Source organism: Herpailurus yagouaroundi, unplaced genomic scaffold, assembly GCF_014898765.1.
Source record: "Herpailurus yagouaroundi ecotype Mexico unplaced genomic scaffold, PumYag 162, whole genome shotgun sequence".
Lineage (NCBI taxonomy): Eukaryota > Metazoa > Chordata > Mammalia > Carnivora > Felidae > Herpailurus > Herpailurus yagouaroundi.
This window is the reverse complement of record NW_024412403.1, coordinates 41,568,987-41,589,025: the sequence shown is the minus strand read 5'-3', so window position 1 is coordinate 41,589,025 and position 20,039 is coordinate 41,568,987. Positions and strand designations below refer to the sequence as shown.

The window sequence follows — 20,039 nt, the reverse complement described above, 5'->3', positions numbered from 1 at the left end:
TGTCCTCCCCTACTTGCATGCACACGCTCTCTCTCTGTCTCTCAAAATAAATAAATATTTAAATATAAATATATATAAATACAATTAATGAGTTATTTTACAGTTTTTGTGCCATCTTCTATGAAATTTGGTGTATGTTATCCTTACAGCATGTTTCCATTTGGATGATAAGTTTTCATCAGATATATTTGATCTGTATTTAAAGTTGCTAAATGTATAGTTTAAAAAAATACATTTTTATACACAAGTTGTCCTAAACATATGTTCAATGGTTTCAAATAACTGAATCAATTTCTAAAAATTATGTTAGAAATCTTTTTATCTAAATTAATAATCTTTTTATCTAAATTAATAAAACTGGTTCATCTTTTATAGAATAATTTTTTTTTTCCGTTTTGGAGCAAAAGCATACTGGTTCCAAAACTATGTCTGTCCAAGTTAAATATATTTATTAACTCTTATGTCAATTCAGCATTCATGTTCTTCAAATTTTTCTTTTCTATTTTGAGAAGAGTTTACATAATGTTGTCAATTACAATTAAAATCTGCATATTGGTTCATGTTGGAAAATGTTCAATAATTACTATTGGCTTGTATTTTGAAGTTTTCATTTCAGCATAAATTCATGTACCTGTTTGGCTAGATCACAAATAAGCTTTTCTTTGATGCTGCAAGTTTTGTTTGCTTATATGGAATGTTACATCAATGAAATATGTAAATCACACTGCCATTTTTGTCTTATTGAATATTTGGCAAGCATCCTTTTTGTTTCAAAAAAAAATTGAATTAACAATACAGTAATCTTTAAGTCATTTGTCCACAACTCAACAAGGGGAATTGGCAAAGAACACAATATCAGTGAATTCATTCTCTCTCTCAATAGCTTCCATAAACAGGCTGTGATTCATAGTAATTGCATGCATATATTGAATGATTTTAACAACTGCGTACATTATATTTTTAATATAATTGTCTCAAAAACTGGGCACAGACATTTTTAATATATATTACAGAGTGGAATGGAACAATAAAGGAAACATCAGTTTTAATTCCAATCAGTATGGAATTTTGACCTAACATAGGTGGAGAACCATACATCACATAGAAATTAATTTTTCCATAATCTAGCTGAATTTTGTCTTTAACAAAAGAAAAAGTTTGAAAAATAAGCTATAAGGACTATTTTTTACACCACTAAATGACCTTTCTTTGTCAACTTCAATGTCCTGTTAGGAAAAATCCACCCCAAGTATAGATTGGACCACGTGTCTCATATAATGCATGACTTTCAGTCTAAAGAAAACTGTTTGCAATTTTTCAAGTTTTGAATAAGTGTGTTGTGCTTTTTTTTTTTTTTTTGACGTTTTTTACTTTTTCAGAGAGAGAAAGACAGAATGTGAGCATGGGAAGGGCAGAGAGAGAGGGAGACATAGAATCCAAAGCAGGCTCCAGGCTCTGAGCTGTCAGCACCGAGTCCAATGCGGAGCTCCAACCCAGAAACACAAGATCATGACCTGAGCTGAAGTCTGACGCTCAATCGACTAAACCACCCAGGTACCCCTGAAAAAGTACTTTTTGATATTGATAGAAAGGTATTGTATTCTAAGAGTTGTTACTTAGTGACTTCACTGAAGATATTTCACTTTAGAACTGTGTCATTTTGAGTTTTTCCTCATAATTCAGTAATGGAGTTTCTGAAACAAATATTTTTTGTATCCCTGTGTATAAAAATGGTTTTCCTTTTGAGCAAGAATCCAAACCAAATTAGAGTCTGCCAAATTTACAAGTTTAAAACTTTTAAACTTGTAAGTTTACAATTAACTGAATAAATAAAAATAAAGAAATATTGATTCTTTTCATTTTAATTTTCTTACTGGAGATTACTGGAAAACAGTACCCACACTGTTTATTTCCAATTTGACTATATTTAGAATTGCCAAATATATTTATTTAATGTACCTTGTTCTTCATTACCATGTTTGGATTTAGATTCATCACCCTATTTTATGTTTTCTCACTAATCTTCTTTTTAAAAACCAATTTTAAAAAATCCTACCTCTACTGCTTTAAATTTGACAAATTTTCTGTACTCTCAATTTATCTTTTTAATTATTTGAAAGAAATATCCTCAGTTCTATCCTTATTGTAGTTGTCCATAAAACTTCAATGTCATATATCTCCAAGGATATATCACAACATCTTTACTTTCCTTCTAAAAATTACAAAAATGTTAAAATACTTAAAGGGTATTAATTCCACTTTCCAGTCTTGATATTAATGGCCAATATTTTAAATTCACCTTACGTTAGTGCCTCCCAAGGTAGTCATCAGGATGTTTTTATTTGTTTTTTTAATAAATTCTACACTGCTTTAGAAAGCAACTATTAAAAATAGTTTTTAAATGTTTCTTAGACATTTAACTCCACGTTCTGACAACTAATAGTGTTGACACTTTTTTGACTGTTGATAGAAAATGTACTTGCTGAAAATGGTTCCTAAAATTGTCCATTATATTCTATATAATTTTTAACACAATTAACAAATAAATTGTTGTGCTGCTCTCATGAAGCATACCGCAATTGCTGTTCATCATAAATTTTTGACAAACCTGCAACTCTCTTTTTTCCCATTATTTTAGACATAGTGAAAACTTCCACAACTCCATTTCATTCTGGACAGTAGTACGTTTTCATTTTAAATTTAAAATAGACCCATACTTATTTGTAAACTAAAAATGTTTTTTTTTTTTAGTTTTTTTAATGTTTTATTTATTTATTTATTTTTTAAATTTTTTTTTTCAACGTTTATTTATTTTTGGGACAGAGAGAGACAGAGCATGAACGGGCGAGGGGCAGAGAGAGAGGGAGACACAGAATTGGAAACAGGCTCCAGGCTCTGAGCCATCAGCCCAGAGCCCGACGCGGGGCTCGAACTCACGGAGCGCGAGATCGTGACCTGGCTGAAGTCGGACGCTTAACCGACTGCGCCACCCAGGCGCCCCATTAATGTTTTATTTTTGAGAGAGAGAGAGAAACAGAGTGTGAGTGGGGGTGGTACATACAGAGAGAGAGAGAGACTGAGAGAGAGACACAGAATCTGAAGCCGGCTCCAGGCTCCGAGCTGTCAGCACTGAGCCCGACGCTGGGCTCGTACTCACAGACCATGAGATCATGACCTTAGCCCAAGTTGGACACTTAATGGACTGAGCCACCCAGGTGCCCCTGTAAACTAAAAATGTTTTAATTGTACTGTAATCAAAACTTTCACAAGAATTCAATTATCAGTTACATACGCATTACTGTACCTCATGCTGCCCATATAAAATATTCAAGTAAACTCATTACAATATTACACCAGTATAAAGGAAATGTGGTCTTACCAAAACTATAACATTGTGTGTATTTTTAAAAACATTTTATACTGCTTCAGTGTCTAAATTTTAAAGTATGGTACAAACCTCATTTCAAGTGCTCCATAGCTACATGTGGCTTAATGGGCACTAAGAGTGCATGCAGTTCTAGGCAGATGAAAAAACATTTCCTTGACCATTGTGTAAACTTTATTATTAAACTAAGCCCTTCTCTGGATTCCATTTCTCTTTCAGTACATTTGGGGTCATAATATGCTTCAAATTTCACAAGAATATTACAGAGCCCTAGGGAAGATGGCACATTGGGAGTGCTAATCAATAATAATGTTAGTTATCTTTTTAAATCTCCAAAGAATTAGAAATTCTTTAGATGATTTTTCATGTCCATGATAGTGATATGATCCACTCAGAATTATAAAATTTATAGTAAATACATCTAAGTATTTTACATGGGATCAATTTGAAAATACAAAATATAATCCCTCAAACAAATAGGTTCTATTATTATAATTATTAATATTATTGAAAAGTTAAATACAATATTTTTTTCTCTAATGGACATTCAAAGAAATTGCAACTGCTAAGAGAGATGAAGGCTAATTTAAATTTTAGTAATTAATAAGAATATCAAGTACCATATACTATGATTCCACTTATATTACAGATTTCAATAGCCTTCTTTCTATTATGAATAATACGGTATGGTCTCAATCTTTAAAAAATCATTTCCAATGTATTACATATATCTATTACATGTTATACTTTTTGTTTGACTAAGGAGTAGTTATACTTTAATTCATTTTCATAGTCTAAAGTACTGCAATTAACACTTCTTTACTGAAAGATTCTAATACTTCTGTGTTACCTTTTCAAACACTTCTCACTTTGTAGTGTAAGCCTGGCACAAATCCCAGAATGTGATTCTGACACACCATTTCCTCACTGTGGGAACAAGCTTTAGGGAACTCATTTTCTATAAGCAACGAAAATAGCTCTATGCCCATCCCTCTCTACCTCCTATCTAGAACCAAATAGTTATTCAAATATTTATTATCAAGGCATTTACTAGGGGCAAGATACTATATAATGTTAAGAAAAGAATGAAGAAAATATGCTGAAAGGGTTTAGACTTTCAGGCGTTTGGCATCTCAAGGATGAATTGGAAATTGGAAATAAACTGAAAGGATCTATGTATCAATGTAATCAAAGAACATATGCCAGAGGCATAGGAAAGCAAAGAAAGAACAAGTGGTTCACAGAGCAAGCAGGGGTGTTGCTATATCGTTAACAGAGATGAGCTTACCTGATGGATAGGATATTAAAATAGATGAGTGTGGATTTTGGATGTTCTAAATGACCCAAGGAGCATTGAGCAAGGTCTAAGAGACAGAACATACTGAGTATATTTGAGAGATTGTAAGAGAAAAAGATTACATGGAATTGAAATGCATTATGGTTGTAATACATTGTGAAAATAGTAGGTGATGAAAAAGAGATTCATACGGACAAAATAGTGGAAGGCTGAAGAGTTTGGATTTTGCTCCAGGAACAACAAGCAGCCTTGACCTGAGTGGAAATGGTTATAATGAAAAATGCAGATTTAATTGACAAAAGAGGAACTGTTAAGGAGTACTGTAACTGATATTTTGAATATGGTTCTCAGGCCATTTTTATCCTAAGCATCAAAAATGCTTAAGTTCTGTTACCAACTATAATTATTAAAGTACAAAGTGGATGCATAAATGTGAAGGAGGAGGAGGAGGAAAAGGAACAGAAGGAGGAGGAGGAGGGGGAGAGGGGGAAGGGGAAGAGGAGGAAGGAGAAGAGAAGGAAAAGAAGAAGGAAGAGGAGGAGGAGGAGGAGGAGGAGGGGGAGGAGGGGGAGGAAGAAAGGAAGAAGGAGAAGAAGAAAGAGGAGGAGAATTATTTCAAGAAAATAAGAATAAAGGTAGGAATGATACTGTTCATTCAGGGTTACTGTGTGCCAGATGCTTACCATATATCGTCCCTCTTTGATGAGGGAATGTTTTCACAGTGATTGACTAACTTGCCAAAGCTGTGCAGTTAGTGACAGAGCCTGGATCTGAGTGTGTCTGGGACCAAGACTGTGGAATACATGATCTTTATCCCTGAGTGTTAAAGTGGTATTTTCGTTTTTCAACGTGGAGAGAAACACATACTTAGACCAGAAACACAATACAGTTCTATTTCTTTTTCTGGAAAGAATTTAACAGCACAGAGAGTTTAGATGATGTTCCAGATGTTGTCATTTCCTTAGGAAATGACTTCTATAAAATGGACACTCGATGTTGTGCAAATGAATGGAAGAATGAGCCTAGTTCCACCTTCATTCTAATTTTTTCAGCATCTCACATTTCATGATTTTAAATAATATAAAAAATAAATGGTGGCTTACATGGCTCTTATTATACATACACAGGATCAATTAATGTGATGTGACAATCAATTAATTACATATTAATATAACTATATAGTTATTACAGGTGTTTGGAATCCTGTGAACAAAAACGTGATGAAAGAAGTCTGGTACTAAGTGATTAAGTGAGGAACAGTTTAGATTAGATTTACCTATAATTTTGTATTGAAGAACATTATATGCAAGAATTTGGAAGAATTCTAGGAAACATAAACTTTAACTCTTTTGCTTTATAGATGTATGAGAGGGGATTAATAGAGGCTAAATTACTTGCTGATGATCCTATAGTATGTTAATGTGAGAACCACATCCAGTCTCTTGCACAAGAAATTCAACAATTCACTAGTTCTTTCTGTGGCGTTGGAGGACAGGCAGAGGAAGAGGCAGTGGTAGGTGGGAAGGGACTGGAGAAGCCAATGCAATTTGACATTAAACTATAACAGAAAACAAATTGAGGAAAACAGAAGAAGACAATGAAAGAGCTTTAAAGAACTTTGTTTTTTCTTTTCCTTTTTTTTTTTTTTTTTAACGTTTATCTATTTTTGAGACAGAGAGAGACAGAGCATGAACGGGGGAGGGTCAGAGAGAGAGGGAGACACAGAATCTGAAACAGGCTCCAGGATCTGGGCGGTCAGCACAGAGCCCGACGCGGGGCTCGAACTCACGGACCGTGAGATCATGACCTGAGCCAAAGTCGGACGCTTAACCGACCCAGGCGCCCCCCCCCCTTTTTTTTAAGACTCTATTTGACAAAATATTTACATGGTTTGTTTCAGATTAGGAGAAAAAGAATGAGGGAGAGGAAAAGGAAGAGAGAGGATATAAGCAGAGAAGGTGAAGGGGAGGATACTAAAAAGAAGACAGGAAAGAGAAAAACAGGAAAGAGAAAAAAATAATTTTATTATTTCAATAAAATTCAGTAACTTGAATATTGATTTTTGAAGAAGGATCGTCAACCCAGCTGGCATAGACTCAAAACTTAGCAGGCAGCACACAAAGGAGGAAAAGACAGGGAAAGGGAGAATCTGGTCCCAGCTCCATTCCACTCTCATGAAATGTTCTCCCTTCTTCCTTTCTTGAACCCCCCAGGCACCCAACTCTCCATCTTTTCCCTTAGTGATTAATTTTCTTCATCCACGTTAAGCTAAAAATAGGCAAAATGTCATTTTAAAAGTTAATAAAATGAATTTTATAACCATTTATAAATTAAAGAGTAGCATACTTAAGAAAAAAATTCCTTCTTTAACCTACTGGTTTATCCTTTCAAATCTTCTTTAAAGCGACTGAAGATCAAAAGCACTCAAAACTAAGGCTGAACAACTATTACTACTGCAAATATTGTAAATGGACGGGGAAAATCTATCAACGGTTTTCTTTATGATGTATCCTGTCTTTACTTAAGGGACAAATGTCTCTTGTCAGAAAAGCTTTCTCAAACCACCCTATCAAGAACAGGGGTCAGCAAACGATGCACCAGGGGCCAAATCTGATCTGCTACACGTTTTAATAAAGTTTTATTGGAACACAGATGAACCCATTTATTTACATATTGTCTGTGGCTACTTTCATGCTACTGTGCATTGGAGGGCTATAGGGAAAAATGGTTATTAAGGTTTTAATATTATTGTGAAATTAATCTCAAGATATGTCATACCACTTTACATCAACTGATTTGCTGCATCAGCTCCTTTACCAGCCCCAACTCAGAGCTTAGTAATAAGCATTTGAGCTCACACAAAGGACAGATTGTTAGGTCAGCTTCAAATGATCAGAGACCTTGCCTACTACCAAAGTTTACCCAAATATTTACAAACTACACTTTATCAAGGGCATAAACAAAGTAGAAAGAAAATTTGGACATTCTAGAATGTACCTACGCTCTTCTTTTCTGCACCCCAATATATTATCTCTGTTATAGAATAACCTAGGAGGTTTGCAAGAGACATTTTTTAAGGTACCATATCTACATGTCAGACTTGCAGGAAGTCAAACCACTGCTCTCTAGTAACAATCCGTACACAGTGAGGAGCATTTTAAGTTACAAAATATCACTGTCTTATATCCAGGAAATTGTATAGCTTATTTGGCATTCTTTAGTGAGTCTTGCATTATAATTTCATAGATTATTTACAGTAAGTAGTGATTAAACACAGATAGTTTTGCTAAAGGCATTCCACAAATGAGGAGTATTCTTCATATCAAATGCCATTTATCTACTTAAAGGAAATTCCATTACATAAGGAGATAGGATTGAGTCACCTGACTTACTTTCTCCCCAGGCTTGGAAGGAGGTCTTCCCCAAGAAGGATAAATGGATCACGAATCTCAGGCAAGTTACTTTACATTCTTTCCCCCAGGCACTTAAAAGGAATACTTGGTGAATGAATGTATAAAAGGATGATAAGCAGAGTCTTTATAAATACCCTCTAAGTTTGTCCCAGTTCTGAGACCCAAAGTATAGATCAACTAGAAAAACAAACAGATGTTGCACTAATGTATTTTGATATAATTTTATATGGCTAGAGCATATCTACTACCACACATATACATACAGAAAGCTACCAGTGGAGGAGGAATGATAAGAATGGAAGCATGCAAGAAGAAAGCTTCTCTTATTAAAGAAAAATAGAAAAATAAAAAGTGTGGAGTCAGAAATGTGCCGGATCCTGGGCAGCTAGGTTCTCCAACACAGTGTGCAGAGAAAGGAAGAGATGTTCTAGAAATGCCTGTAATAGTGGTTTTCATGTATTTCAATTTTGAGACATGTCAAATAACTATAAATCTTGATATAAATATTTCATGTTCAAAAGTATTAAAAAAGATTTCTAAATGGTTCTGTAAATACCCTGTAAAACATATGAAAGAAAAAAACATCAATCTAAAAACTGAGTGCCACTGAGAAATATTTCTTGGTGATGCTGATTTTTTTTTCTTTTAATTAATGGGAGGAAACTAAAAAAATACAAAAGTAGAATTAAAATTCCAGAGGGAGAAGTCAGGAACACAAATGATAAGAGAGAATAACAGATGTGAAAAAACTACTCAAAATAATATCCCAGAGCTCAGAGAAGAAAAAAATAATGGTGCAATGAAATAAAAGATACTAAAAACAGAGAATGAAAATCCAACCTATAATTAATGAGTGGTCACACACACACACACAAAAGATAACACAACAGATTACATAAAGCAATTTTCAAAGTTAGAGAAGACAGATTTAAAGAGTTTATGTGTACATATTGAAAAAGCATATCTAAAAACACTTGCTGGCAACATTTTAAAATTAAAATGACGAACAAAAATTCCTTAAGAATCCAAGCAGAGAAAAATTGATCCAAAAAATGTCAAATATCAGTAATCTATTTTTTTAATTTTTTTTTAACATTTATTTATTTTAGAGACAGAGTGTGAGTGGGGGGAGCAGCAGAGAGAGAGGGAGACAGAGATCTGAAGCAGGCTCCAAGCTCTGAGCTGTCAGCACAGAGCCCAACATGAGGTTTGAACTCATGAGCCCTGAGATCATGACATGAGCTGAAGTCGAAGGTTTAACCAACTGAGCCATCCAGGTGCCCCTAAATATCAGAGTAATCTAAATTATGAATTACCAAGAAATGTATCCAGAAATTTCTAAGAGTAGTGGAAGGACCAAACAAAAAATTATTGCCTTAAAAATATGGGATACAAATTGTTTAAAACAGTGAAACTATAGGAAAATCTATTCAATTAATTTATAATTCTATAAAAAAAACTATCAAGACTGTATAAGAAAAGGTTAGACAGATCATGCTGATAGACTGAATATACAATGATCATGTATAAACATGAACTCTAACCTATAACCTGCAACTAGCAGCCCAAGAAATCAACTCATGATCTGTAGTAACCATCCAAGGAAGCACACCTTCTATTACTATGTTAGGTTTGTAGAAAGTCAGACCATCATCTCTAGTAATGGTGCAGGAAGTCAAACAATAATACCTGAAACCATTCACCCAAAATGGCCAGGACATGATGAAATAAGTAACAGCTTCACTAAATTTTGTCCCTGCTTCCACTTCCAACTTAGAACCTCTCAGAGAAAGCCAAATGTGCACTATACCAACCAAGTAGGATGACCCTCTTCTAGTAAGTTTGCCCACAGCTTTGCTATGCCAACTGTTTCCATTTAGGGCATACCTGAATCCTCTTGTTTTTTCCTATAAAACTTTCCTATTATCCTGCCTGCTTTTAAATTTCTGCCAAATACAAGTAATGGTGGCTGACTCCCTTGCTATAACAAGCTTTGAATAAATAGCCTTTACTTGTTCTCATTTGGTTGGTCCTCATTTATTTCTACTTTTGAATATAGATGTATAATGATAGTCAGTTTTAGAAAACTGAATGTGGTAGGGTATAATCACAACATATGATGACCAAGTAGCATTTATTGATAGCACAAGGGTCATTTAGTATCAAGCTAAACCAAAGAGCATATGTGTGGAATACACATATACAGAATTGCTACAAAGGGGCGCCTGGGTGGCATCATCAATTAAGCATCCAACTTCGGCTCAGGTCATAATCTCACAGTTTGTGAGTTCGAGCCCCACATCTGACAGTGCAGAGCCTGCCTAGGATTCTCTCTCTCGCTCTTTTTGCCCTCCCCCACTCTCTCTCAAAGTAAATAAATAAACTTAAAAAAAAAAAAAAAAAAGATGTGTTCTCATGTCTATCCCTCTCAATTTAAGGAGAAAAGCATTAATGAGAGCAAACTTTTTCTATTACTTTTCAGATGATCTTTTTTTTTTTTAATGTAGTGATTTTTGAGTCCTTCTGCCTTTTGAAAATCTAGTCTGATCTATATAATATTTGGCAAAATTTTTTTGGCCCTTCAGGAATGACACATGTTTTTCCTCATTTTAAAATTCTATTGGTATCTCAATACAATCTGGGAGAGAGATATGGTTGGATAACCATTGCTTATGCATTTGCCCCATAAGTTTGATGCAATTTTATTTTCAAAGTACAAAACACTGGCTAAAGACTTCTTTTGAAAAAATTTTGAAAGTAGGCACTGTGATAATTAAGAAAATATAAATAACTGCCAATACACTGAAAAGTTAAGAACAACTAAATCATAGTCCAAAAAAAAAAGGAAAGAGTGAAAAGAAACTACAATGAGGTATAAAGTTTAGAAAACAAGCTAAGAGACAGAAAATTAAACATGTAAATTCTATCAATAAATAAAAATCAGTTGAGCTCCTCAGTTTGACTTAATTCCATAAATATTTATTGAATAATTAATACGTGCCAGGTACCACTAAGCCCTGAAGAGTTAGTGGTAAACAAGATTAACGCAGGACCTCTACTCCTGAAGTTTAGTATACTGGAGAGAGTATTAAACAAGAAATGACAAAAGTGATGTGTGTCATCAAAAGAGAAGTTCAGGATGAATAAAACACTTGTCAAGTGTTTTCTAAAGTACTATCATGGTGAAGGCCATGAACACATTATCACATACATTAACTTTTTCTTCATCATCACTGATAAGCTATACATCAGCCAGCATCACATTTCATACTGAAATACTAGAAAGAAGCACTGTTAACATAAGAAATAAGACAAGGATGACTGCTGTCATCAATAACAGTTTTATACATGTTCTCACCAAGATAAAAGGTACAAAGAACAATTCAAACTTATGGGAAAGAAGCAAACTGATGAAATGTTACTTATTTCAAAGAACTAAAAGAAGATGAAGACTTTCAAAAGCATTAATTCAATATCAACACTATTTTAGGGCATGCACTCTATGCCAAGGACTAGGTTAAAAAAATAATAGCACAAGAAGTTTTCAGTATAGTAAGTGAAAACAGATAAGAAACAATTACTTTACAATGTGGTTAAGAGCAGTACAAAGAACTAACACAGTTTTATGATAATAGGGAAGCCAACTAACCCTTATGTAAGTGCATCAGGAAAAGGCTTTCCAGAAGACGTCAAGACAAAACAGAGCCCTGTAGGATAAAACTGCATGTATGGGAAGATCTTTCTGAACAGCAGAATTTTCTCTTTAAGAGTGTAGGATGTGAGGCCAGGGAAATAAAAGCAAAATAAACTGTTGGGACTATATCAAAATAAAAAGTTTATGCACAGCAAAAAAACAATCAACAAAACTAAAAGGCAACCTACTGAATGGGAAAAGATATTTGCAAATGACATTTCTGATAAAGGGTTGATATCCACAATACATAAAGAACTGATACAACTCAAAACCCAAAAAGCAAATAATTCAATTGAAAACTCAGCAGAAAACACGAATAGACATTTCTCCAAAGAAGGCATGTAAATGGCCAACAGACACATGAAAATGTTGCTCATCAGCAGAGAATTCCAAATCAAAACTACAATGAGATATCACCTTATCTGTCAGAATGACTAAAATAGAAAACACAAGAAACAACAATTGTTGGCAAGGATGTGGAGAAAAAGGAATCCTCCTGCACTGTTGGTAGGAATGTAAACTGGCACAACCATTGTAGAAAACAGTATGTATATTTCTCAAAAAATTAAAAATAGAACTACCCTGTGATCTAGTAATCTCACTACTGGGTATTTACCCAAAAAATACAAAAACACTGATTCAAAGGAATATATGCACATATATGTTTATTAGAGCATTACTTGCAATAGCAAAATTATGGAAGCAGCCAAGGTGTCCATCAATGGGTGAATGAATAAAGAAGAGTTGATATATATAATGAAATATTATTCAGCTATGAAAAGAAAGATTGAAATCTTGCCATTTGCAACAACATGTATGGAGCTAGACAGTATAATGCTAAGCAAAGTAAGTCAGAGAAAGTCAAATATCATATGATCTCACTCATATGTGGAATTTAAGAGACAAAAAAAAAAAAAAAGAACAAAGGAAAAAAAAAGAGACAGAGACAAACCAAGAAAAAGACTCTTAAATATAGAGAACAAACTGATGGTTACCAGAGGGGAGGGGAGTGGGCCAATGAAGGAAATAGGGGAGGAAGAACTTAACATAATGAAAAATAAATTAAATCATTTAAAAAAATCAGTTTAAAAACAGAGGCCTTGGTACATTCTGTGCATTTTAAAGCAATTAGTATGGCTGAATCATACTAGTTCAATCATAAAAGAAATTTAGACTTTCCCCAGAAAATACTGGCCAATGATGAAAGGACCCTAAGCAGTGGAGTGGCATTATCACATCTGTGTCTTACAACTGTGTTCAAAAGTTAGAAGTGCATGTTTAGGAGTTATTGCAGTAATCCTGGTGACAAATGGTTGTGACCACCACTAGGATAGTGGCAATGCTGGAATGTAGGAATAATAAGGCCATAGAACTCATAGACGTAGAGAGGAGCAGGCAATGAGAAAAAGAGTTAAACATAACTCTGCGATGAATGGTGGTTCATCCCATTGAAATAGGAACACTGGGGGCAAAGGATTATAAATGTAATGACCCGAACTGTAAATGATAATAAATTCTGGTGGGTCATGTTGAGTTTGGGATGCCTGTGCAAAGTTCCAATTGGAAATTTCCAGTATACAGTCAGAAAGATGTTTGTGGAGCAGCATTGTGAGTCATTAGTGCATGCAAATGATACTAAATTTAGACCCTGGGGATTGAGATGATCACTTAAGGTGAGGAGGTTAAGACACCTCCCTTTTCTTCCCACTACCAGTAGACCCAGTGGCACAAAACCATTTTTAAAACATTTTTATTAACCCATTTTGGATGTATTGATAGAAGTGATGAACAGGCTTTAGAACCTATAATTTAAATATTGGCCCAGACCATAGGTAAAGTTGTTTGTACCAGTTAGTTATTCTCTCCTGAGATTTGTTAACTAGGGTTGAACAGATCGCTGGATTTCAGAGTGTAGGATCTTAGCATAGAAGAATTTTCCCTAGGAACACATAACTAGAAAGAGATTATCATAACTAGAGAAAACATTCCTCTCCATATACATTCTTATCTATTGAACATGATCTGAATTTTCTTTAGAGATAGGGAAACAGATTAGCATGAATTGGCTCACGAATACTGTCATTAGCATATTCTATGAGGAAAGAGAATAACAATGAGCTAGATACTGTTCAGGGCAAGACAAATGAGGTCTTTCTGGTTTATGGCCAATTATGATTAATTCGTGTAACAATGATTATACAGTGGCTACTATAAGCCGGGCATTTGGTTAAAAACCTGGGATTCAGTTTTGTCTCCTAGGAGAGCACAGTCTATTATAACTAGAAAATAGACTTAAGAGTATTAGTTCCCCTTACCTAGGTGCTTCGTCAGCTAAAATATACAATCACACTTAATTATTACTAAGAATTTTAATAAGCATGATAAATCAATCTCTAGTTTCAAAGAACTAAGAGGTCAATTGCTTTCAAAGAAACAAAAGTTAATTTAATCAATATTTCTCTCATTTTGAAACTTTGTCTGAAAAAATTTGAACAGCATCTTTGGTCCCTTTGGCCCTTTTACTGTAGTGCTATTCCTCATAGGCCTTGTTCTGGGAGATGGTGATTGGTTTTGCTGTGGTTTCCCAGTAAGTGGCTGATGATTTTTACTACATACAAACTCAAGCCAGGAGACCCCTGGAGGCAATCGGTGGTAACTAAGCACCTTAGTGAACACACAACCTGAGAGAGTAGATGTGGTAGACTCTTTGGAAGGAGGGGGTAAAGAGGGCACAGTGGAAGAAGAAGAGGAGGAGAAAGATGATGAAGAGGAGGAGGAAGATGTAGAGGATGAAGAGGATGTAAGCAGGGACTGCAGCTCAAAATTATTACTTTTCTTCACATAAAGTAGCCAGTCAATAGCCTGAGGTTGTTGGCTTACAACTCTGTCTTCAGAGGCTGCTGTCAGCCCATTGTTCTTCCTATTTAGCTCCTGGGTGATATCAGGTTCAGATGTAGAGAGAATTTGTATCTTTTCCATTCCTTCAGAGTTGTCTTCAGGGATTTCATCAGGCTGATTTTCTTTCACCGAGGATGGAAGACCAGATGAGGGAGAAGTCTTTGGTATGGAGAGGAGAAAAACTAATTTCACTTCTATTCCCCTCTCAGAACTGAGCTCAGGTGTTGGGATGACAAATAGCGTTGCGCCATGAGGATCTTTCCTTCCCGTAAGATGGTTACATTGAGATTTTATGCAGGAAGCACAAGCTAAACATACTATATAATTTGATGAAAGTCGGGGACCAGGATGAGGATTTGGCCTTCCCCTCATTCTTCGAAAGAGAATCTGCCTACAGAGATCCCTCTGGATTCTGGTCTTGGAGAGGGAATTGACAATTTTATTTACAACATCATCAGGGACACTTCCACCTTTAACAATGCAGGGATGAATATAATCTAAATTCCATGATATTTCTTTATTTGATGCTGTCTTTGCACAAAGATCAAAGCTGCCTTTATTCTGGAATCTGGAGCCCAATGTTGAAGCAGCTATGCTCCTGATAAAGTGTTTAGAGCTTGATAATGATTGACCTGAGACATTTGGTTTATACTGGGGTGAAGATAAATCTGTGGCCCTGTATTTGTCATTTGGTGAAGAGGTATTCTGAAACTTGGAGTGACAAACCAGTGAGCTGAGGGTCCTGATGTCCCGATTAAGTGTAAGCACTGTCTGAGATTTAGGTGGGAACAATGGCAAACTCTTAGTCTGGTGGACAGAATGTGCTAAAGGTGATTTCCTTGGTTTTGAATGGGACAATGGTAAGCTCAGAACAATGGAATTAGAGCTCAATGCAGCTGTTGTCTGAGGTTTGGAGTCAGATAATGGTGAGCTCAGAGCCATTTGATTGGATTCCAATGAACATGATGACTGAAGCAAGTCATGTATTTGAGACGTAGAGTTGAGTGATGGTGAGCTCAAAGATCTTTGATTGCGCTCCAATAAAGATGTCCAAAGGCCATCCAATGAAGATGTTTTCTGAGGCTTGGACTGTGGTAATGCTGTGCCAAGCACTCTTTGATTAGGTCCCAAAGAAGATGATTTCCAGAGGACATCTAGGGAAGGTGTTTCTTGATGTTTGGGGGGAAATAATGATGAACTTGAGACTCTTTGATTAGACTTCTGTGAAGGTGATGTCCAGCAAAAGTCTCGGGAAGATGTAGTCTGAGGTTTGGGGAAGGGTAATCGTGAGCTCAAGTTTGTTTGACTGGACTCCAGTGATGAAGATGTCTTATTAAGATCAAGTGAAGATGTTGCCTGGGATTTATGGTGGATCAAAGGTGAGCTCAAGGCTCTCTGATTAGGCCGCAGTGAAGTTCTCTGGTGGGGGTCTAGTGCAGGTGTGTCCTGACGTTTGGATTGGGATAATGGTGCTTTTGGAGCCTTGTTATAGAAACCCGGTGAAATTGTGTCCTGAGACTTGGCAGAGGGCAATACTGAGCAGCTCTGCACCAACTTCTTAGAGTTAACTGGAGGCGCTGCAAGGTGATTACTATGGGATTGCACTCTGACTACAGGCAGCTTATTGGGTTGATTTAGTTTTTCACCTGTGTATTGATGTGTCAATGAATTGGTTGTGGCCGGTTGGTAAGAGTGTTCTAATGGCACAAATTGTTGATCATAATATGCCAATGGCTCCATCTTGTGCTAGTGGTAGAGGTCTTTTTGAAAGCAGCTGGCTTGTGGGATATTTTAGTAACTGAGTCTTTTAGCTGGATTCCATGGGCAAAGAATATTTTTAAATAAATAGTCTTTGGTAGTTTCCTACTTCTATCTTGTTTCCTCTCTGTTAATTCTCAAATATTACAGAGTGTCTCAAAATTGAGGTATAGATGAGGTTGAAAAAATTATCACCATTTGAGATTCTCCTCTATCTTCTCTTTCATTCCCTAGAGCTTTCTCTCTCTCTCTCTCTTTTGAGGAAATAATGCCTGTTAATAAAATAGTGAAGAGAGTTAAGAAAACATCCTGATAGGGATATTAGTTTTCTCAAACAATTTGTTGTAGTGACTAGAGCATGGGCTTTATGTTAAATCCAAGTCAGCTACTCTATGTGTAACTTTTGAATCAAAGTTTCTAAACCCCATTCGCATATCCATAAAATAAATGTGATATTTAATTTACTGAGCTAAAGACTAAATAAGATGCAAAATGAATAGCATTGTCCAGGATATAATAGATGCTCAAATAAAAGGCAATAGCCATTTCTGGTACTCTTTTATTGATGGCTTAAGTAAAAAAAAAATCTATGATAAGTTTGTTGCATGAAATAAGAAAATCTTAGAGTAAAGTGAAATGGAAGTGCTGAAATGTTGGTTTTCAATTTAGATTCAATTACCTGTTGTTAATCACCTTTTAGCTTATTTCCAAAAGTCCATAATTCTAGTTGAAAGTTTACTGCATACCTTTCATACTGTTCTTATTTGTCACCAATGTGTCTTTTGAAACCATTGCCTACTACCTTTTAAAACGAATGTCTTTGTTCATGTTTATTATTTTTTTTATGCTGGTGATCTCCATTCATTCTCTCATTTCTCTCCAGGCCTTCACTAACTTATTTTCTTTTCCTCTCACCTCAATATAGTGCTCAGTGTTTCATCACCACGTCTCTTCCCTTTTTGTTTTATTCCTATGCAATCACACTAGTTGTTTTTTATTTAAAAATGAACTATAGAAACTTCACAAAAAAACAGAAATATATAGCTAGCCGAAAGTGATGCAAGCTCAGAAAAGATAGATGTGTTGCTTTTTAAAAGATGACACATAATAGAACATGACACTATTTTAGTGCATTTTCATGGCCAAGGGTTTGTTCTTCAGGTTTTAAGGCTAAGACACATGATATGACAAAAAAACTGACAGTGATTGCAACAGACCTTAGGATCATCCAATAAAGTCATTAGCCCTAAGGCCCTTGAAGATGGGAACTGTTCAACTTTGGTTTCATGATCCTTTCTTATGCTTCCATGACTTACCAACCCAATTTCTGATGGACAAATTTATTCTTCATATATGCCACCTTATCCAATTAATTAACTATCAATTCTATTACTGCTAGATGTAGACACCCCTACATCAAGGTGTCTTTTCACTTAATTTTATGTACACCTATTTTAATATACTCTTACCTTATGTACTCTAATCTTATGTACATCTATTTTAAAATATGTCTTGTTGATATCATAATTCACTTGTTTTCAAGTCATGAGTCATTCCTTGTGGAATTCTCCAAGTACCAACAATGTTATTTACATGCCATTGACTTCCTAATCTTTTGTCTCTAGTGTTGGTTTCCTCTTTAGCTTCAAAACTATATTTTCAACTAATAATCAGACTTCTCTACCCCAAATTCCCAAAGACAGTTCAAGCACAAAACACATAAAACTCAATAAAGTTACTTCTTCTTCTGGAGAAATCGTTTTCTATGTCTTCTATCTCAGTGTCTAAAGACTAGTTTTCTAATTCAGAATCCTTGAAATTATCCTGGACAGCTTCACACTCCAGAACAATTTACATACTAATATTGGCTGATCTTACCTCTTCCACAACTTAATTTACCTTTTCCTATCCAAAGTCACTATTTCAGTTTATACAATAGGCATATCTTGTGTAGACAAATTTATTACTAAATTAACTTCTATATATCTTTCCTCCATGACCTCACTCACTCTCTTCCATCTCTTCTTCCGGACACTCAAGAGGAAGTTTTTGCTATTGAAATACAGCTCTTGCTGACCTGAGGATTTCCTTCGCTTTGCTTATATCTGTAGGAGTAATAAGCATTGAATTGAAGTTATTTGTGGTTGCTGGATTTTGTGTGGTGTGATTTGACACCCAGCTTTTTAAAGACAGCGAAAATGGTACATTCCACTGTGTGCTGTTTGGCACCCTAATATGCTTCTAATTGTTAATACAGAATAACTTCATGACCTTGAGGTATGCAAAGATTTCTTAAACAGAACACAAAAAGGAATAACTATTAAAAATTGATAAATTAAAACTAAGAGCTCCCAATTATCAAAATACACATTTAGAAAGAGTAAACGCAAATCAAAGAATGTGAAAAATATTTACGATACATAATATCTGAAAAATAAGGATATGGATATTATCATAGAATATTACATACACGATAACCTCTGCATGTTGCTAAGAAAAAAACACAGTTTGAATCATGTCAAAAACATGGCCAACCACTTCACAAATGAGGATGTCCAAACGCTAGTGCTAAAGCTCAGCCTCACTGGAAACCAGTGAAGCGCATACTTAAAACACAGAGAGGTACTACAACACATTATCAGACTAGGACTAAAGTAAAATAAAATGAAATAAAAGCAGACAAAGTCAAGAATTTGTAACTATGTAGATTAATTAGTATTTATACACGCACACACACAACACACACACACACACAATTATATTTCATACCTAGGTATAATCCAATAGGCATATCATGAGTGAATATTTGCACCAAAATACATGCCATAGGATGTTCAGTGAACATTATTCATAGTAGCTCAAAACTAGAATTAACTGTCAATCAGTAGCAGAATATATAAATAAGATATGATATATTCATTCAATGAAATACCAAACAACAATGAAAATTAGCAGAAAGTCTAGCACCATGCAACTACATGGATGAATTTCACTTACAAAATGTTGAATGAAAAGAATAATATGCACAAAAAATACCTTAAAATTTTACATATGAAAGTAAAAAATAAGGTCATACTAACTATGATCTTAAAAGCCAAGCTAATACATTTGGAGAGGTACAGATTAGGAGAGAACAAAACTTCTAGGGTGGTGGTAATATTCTGTTTCTTGACCTGGATGATGGTTGTATGGGTGAACTCATTTTGTGATAATTGAGCTCTAACACTTACACTATGTGTATTTTTGTATGTTTCTTAACTTCAATAAAAAGTTAAAAAATACATAAGTTGATGCTAATTTGAAAAGACACATCTGAAACAAAATTGCACTGAAAGGTGAAACATTAAAGGATGAACCAAGATCTGGCACCCAGATGTAATGAGAACTTGAGAAAAAAAAAGAAGTAGAAGAATGTGATGTGGAAATCCTGCTATCATATGTAGAGGAATAAAGAAATTCAAAACAAATGGAACTAACAAAAATCTATTTAAGACAAAAACCAGAGAAAAATAGCATTTCTGAATGTTTTCCACTTCACAGCACTAACACAGCAAATGGCACTCTCATTTTAAAGAATGTGTTTTTCTGTAACTA

At 34.9% G+C, this 20,039-nt stretch overlaps 1 protein-coding gene and 1 long non-coding RNA gene across 2 annotated transcripts; one reads left to right on the top strand and one right to left on the bottom strand.

Annotated features, from left to right (window-relative positions):
- Positions 1-423: 423 nt before the first annotated feature.
- On the top strand, positions 424-7,339 carry LOC121036118 (uncharacterized). The gene is made up of 2 exons (XR_005793247.1): positions 424-1,554; positions 7,087-7,339. It is a non-coding gene; the product is annotated as an uncharacterized LOC121036118 (long non-coding RNA).
- Positions 7,340-13,522: 6,183 nt separating this feature from the next.
- CSNK2A2IP (casein kinase 2 subunit alpha' interacting protein) lies at positions 13,523-16,862 on the bottom strand. Its single transcript, XM_040484239.1, has one exon. The coding sequence runs from the start codon at positions 16,425-16,427 to the stop codon at positions 14,235-14,237; it is 2,193 nt and encodes a 730-aa protein (XP_040340173.1). The 5' UTR covers positions 16,428-16,862; the 3' UTR covers positions 13,523-14,234.
- Positions 16,863-20,039: the final 3,177 nt, after the last annotated feature.

Excerpts from the sequence above, each read along its gene's own strand:
- CSNK2A2IP (XM_040484239.1), bottom strand. The coding sequence starts at position 16,427 with ATGGAGCCATTGGCATATTATGATCAACAATTTGTGCCATTAGAACAC.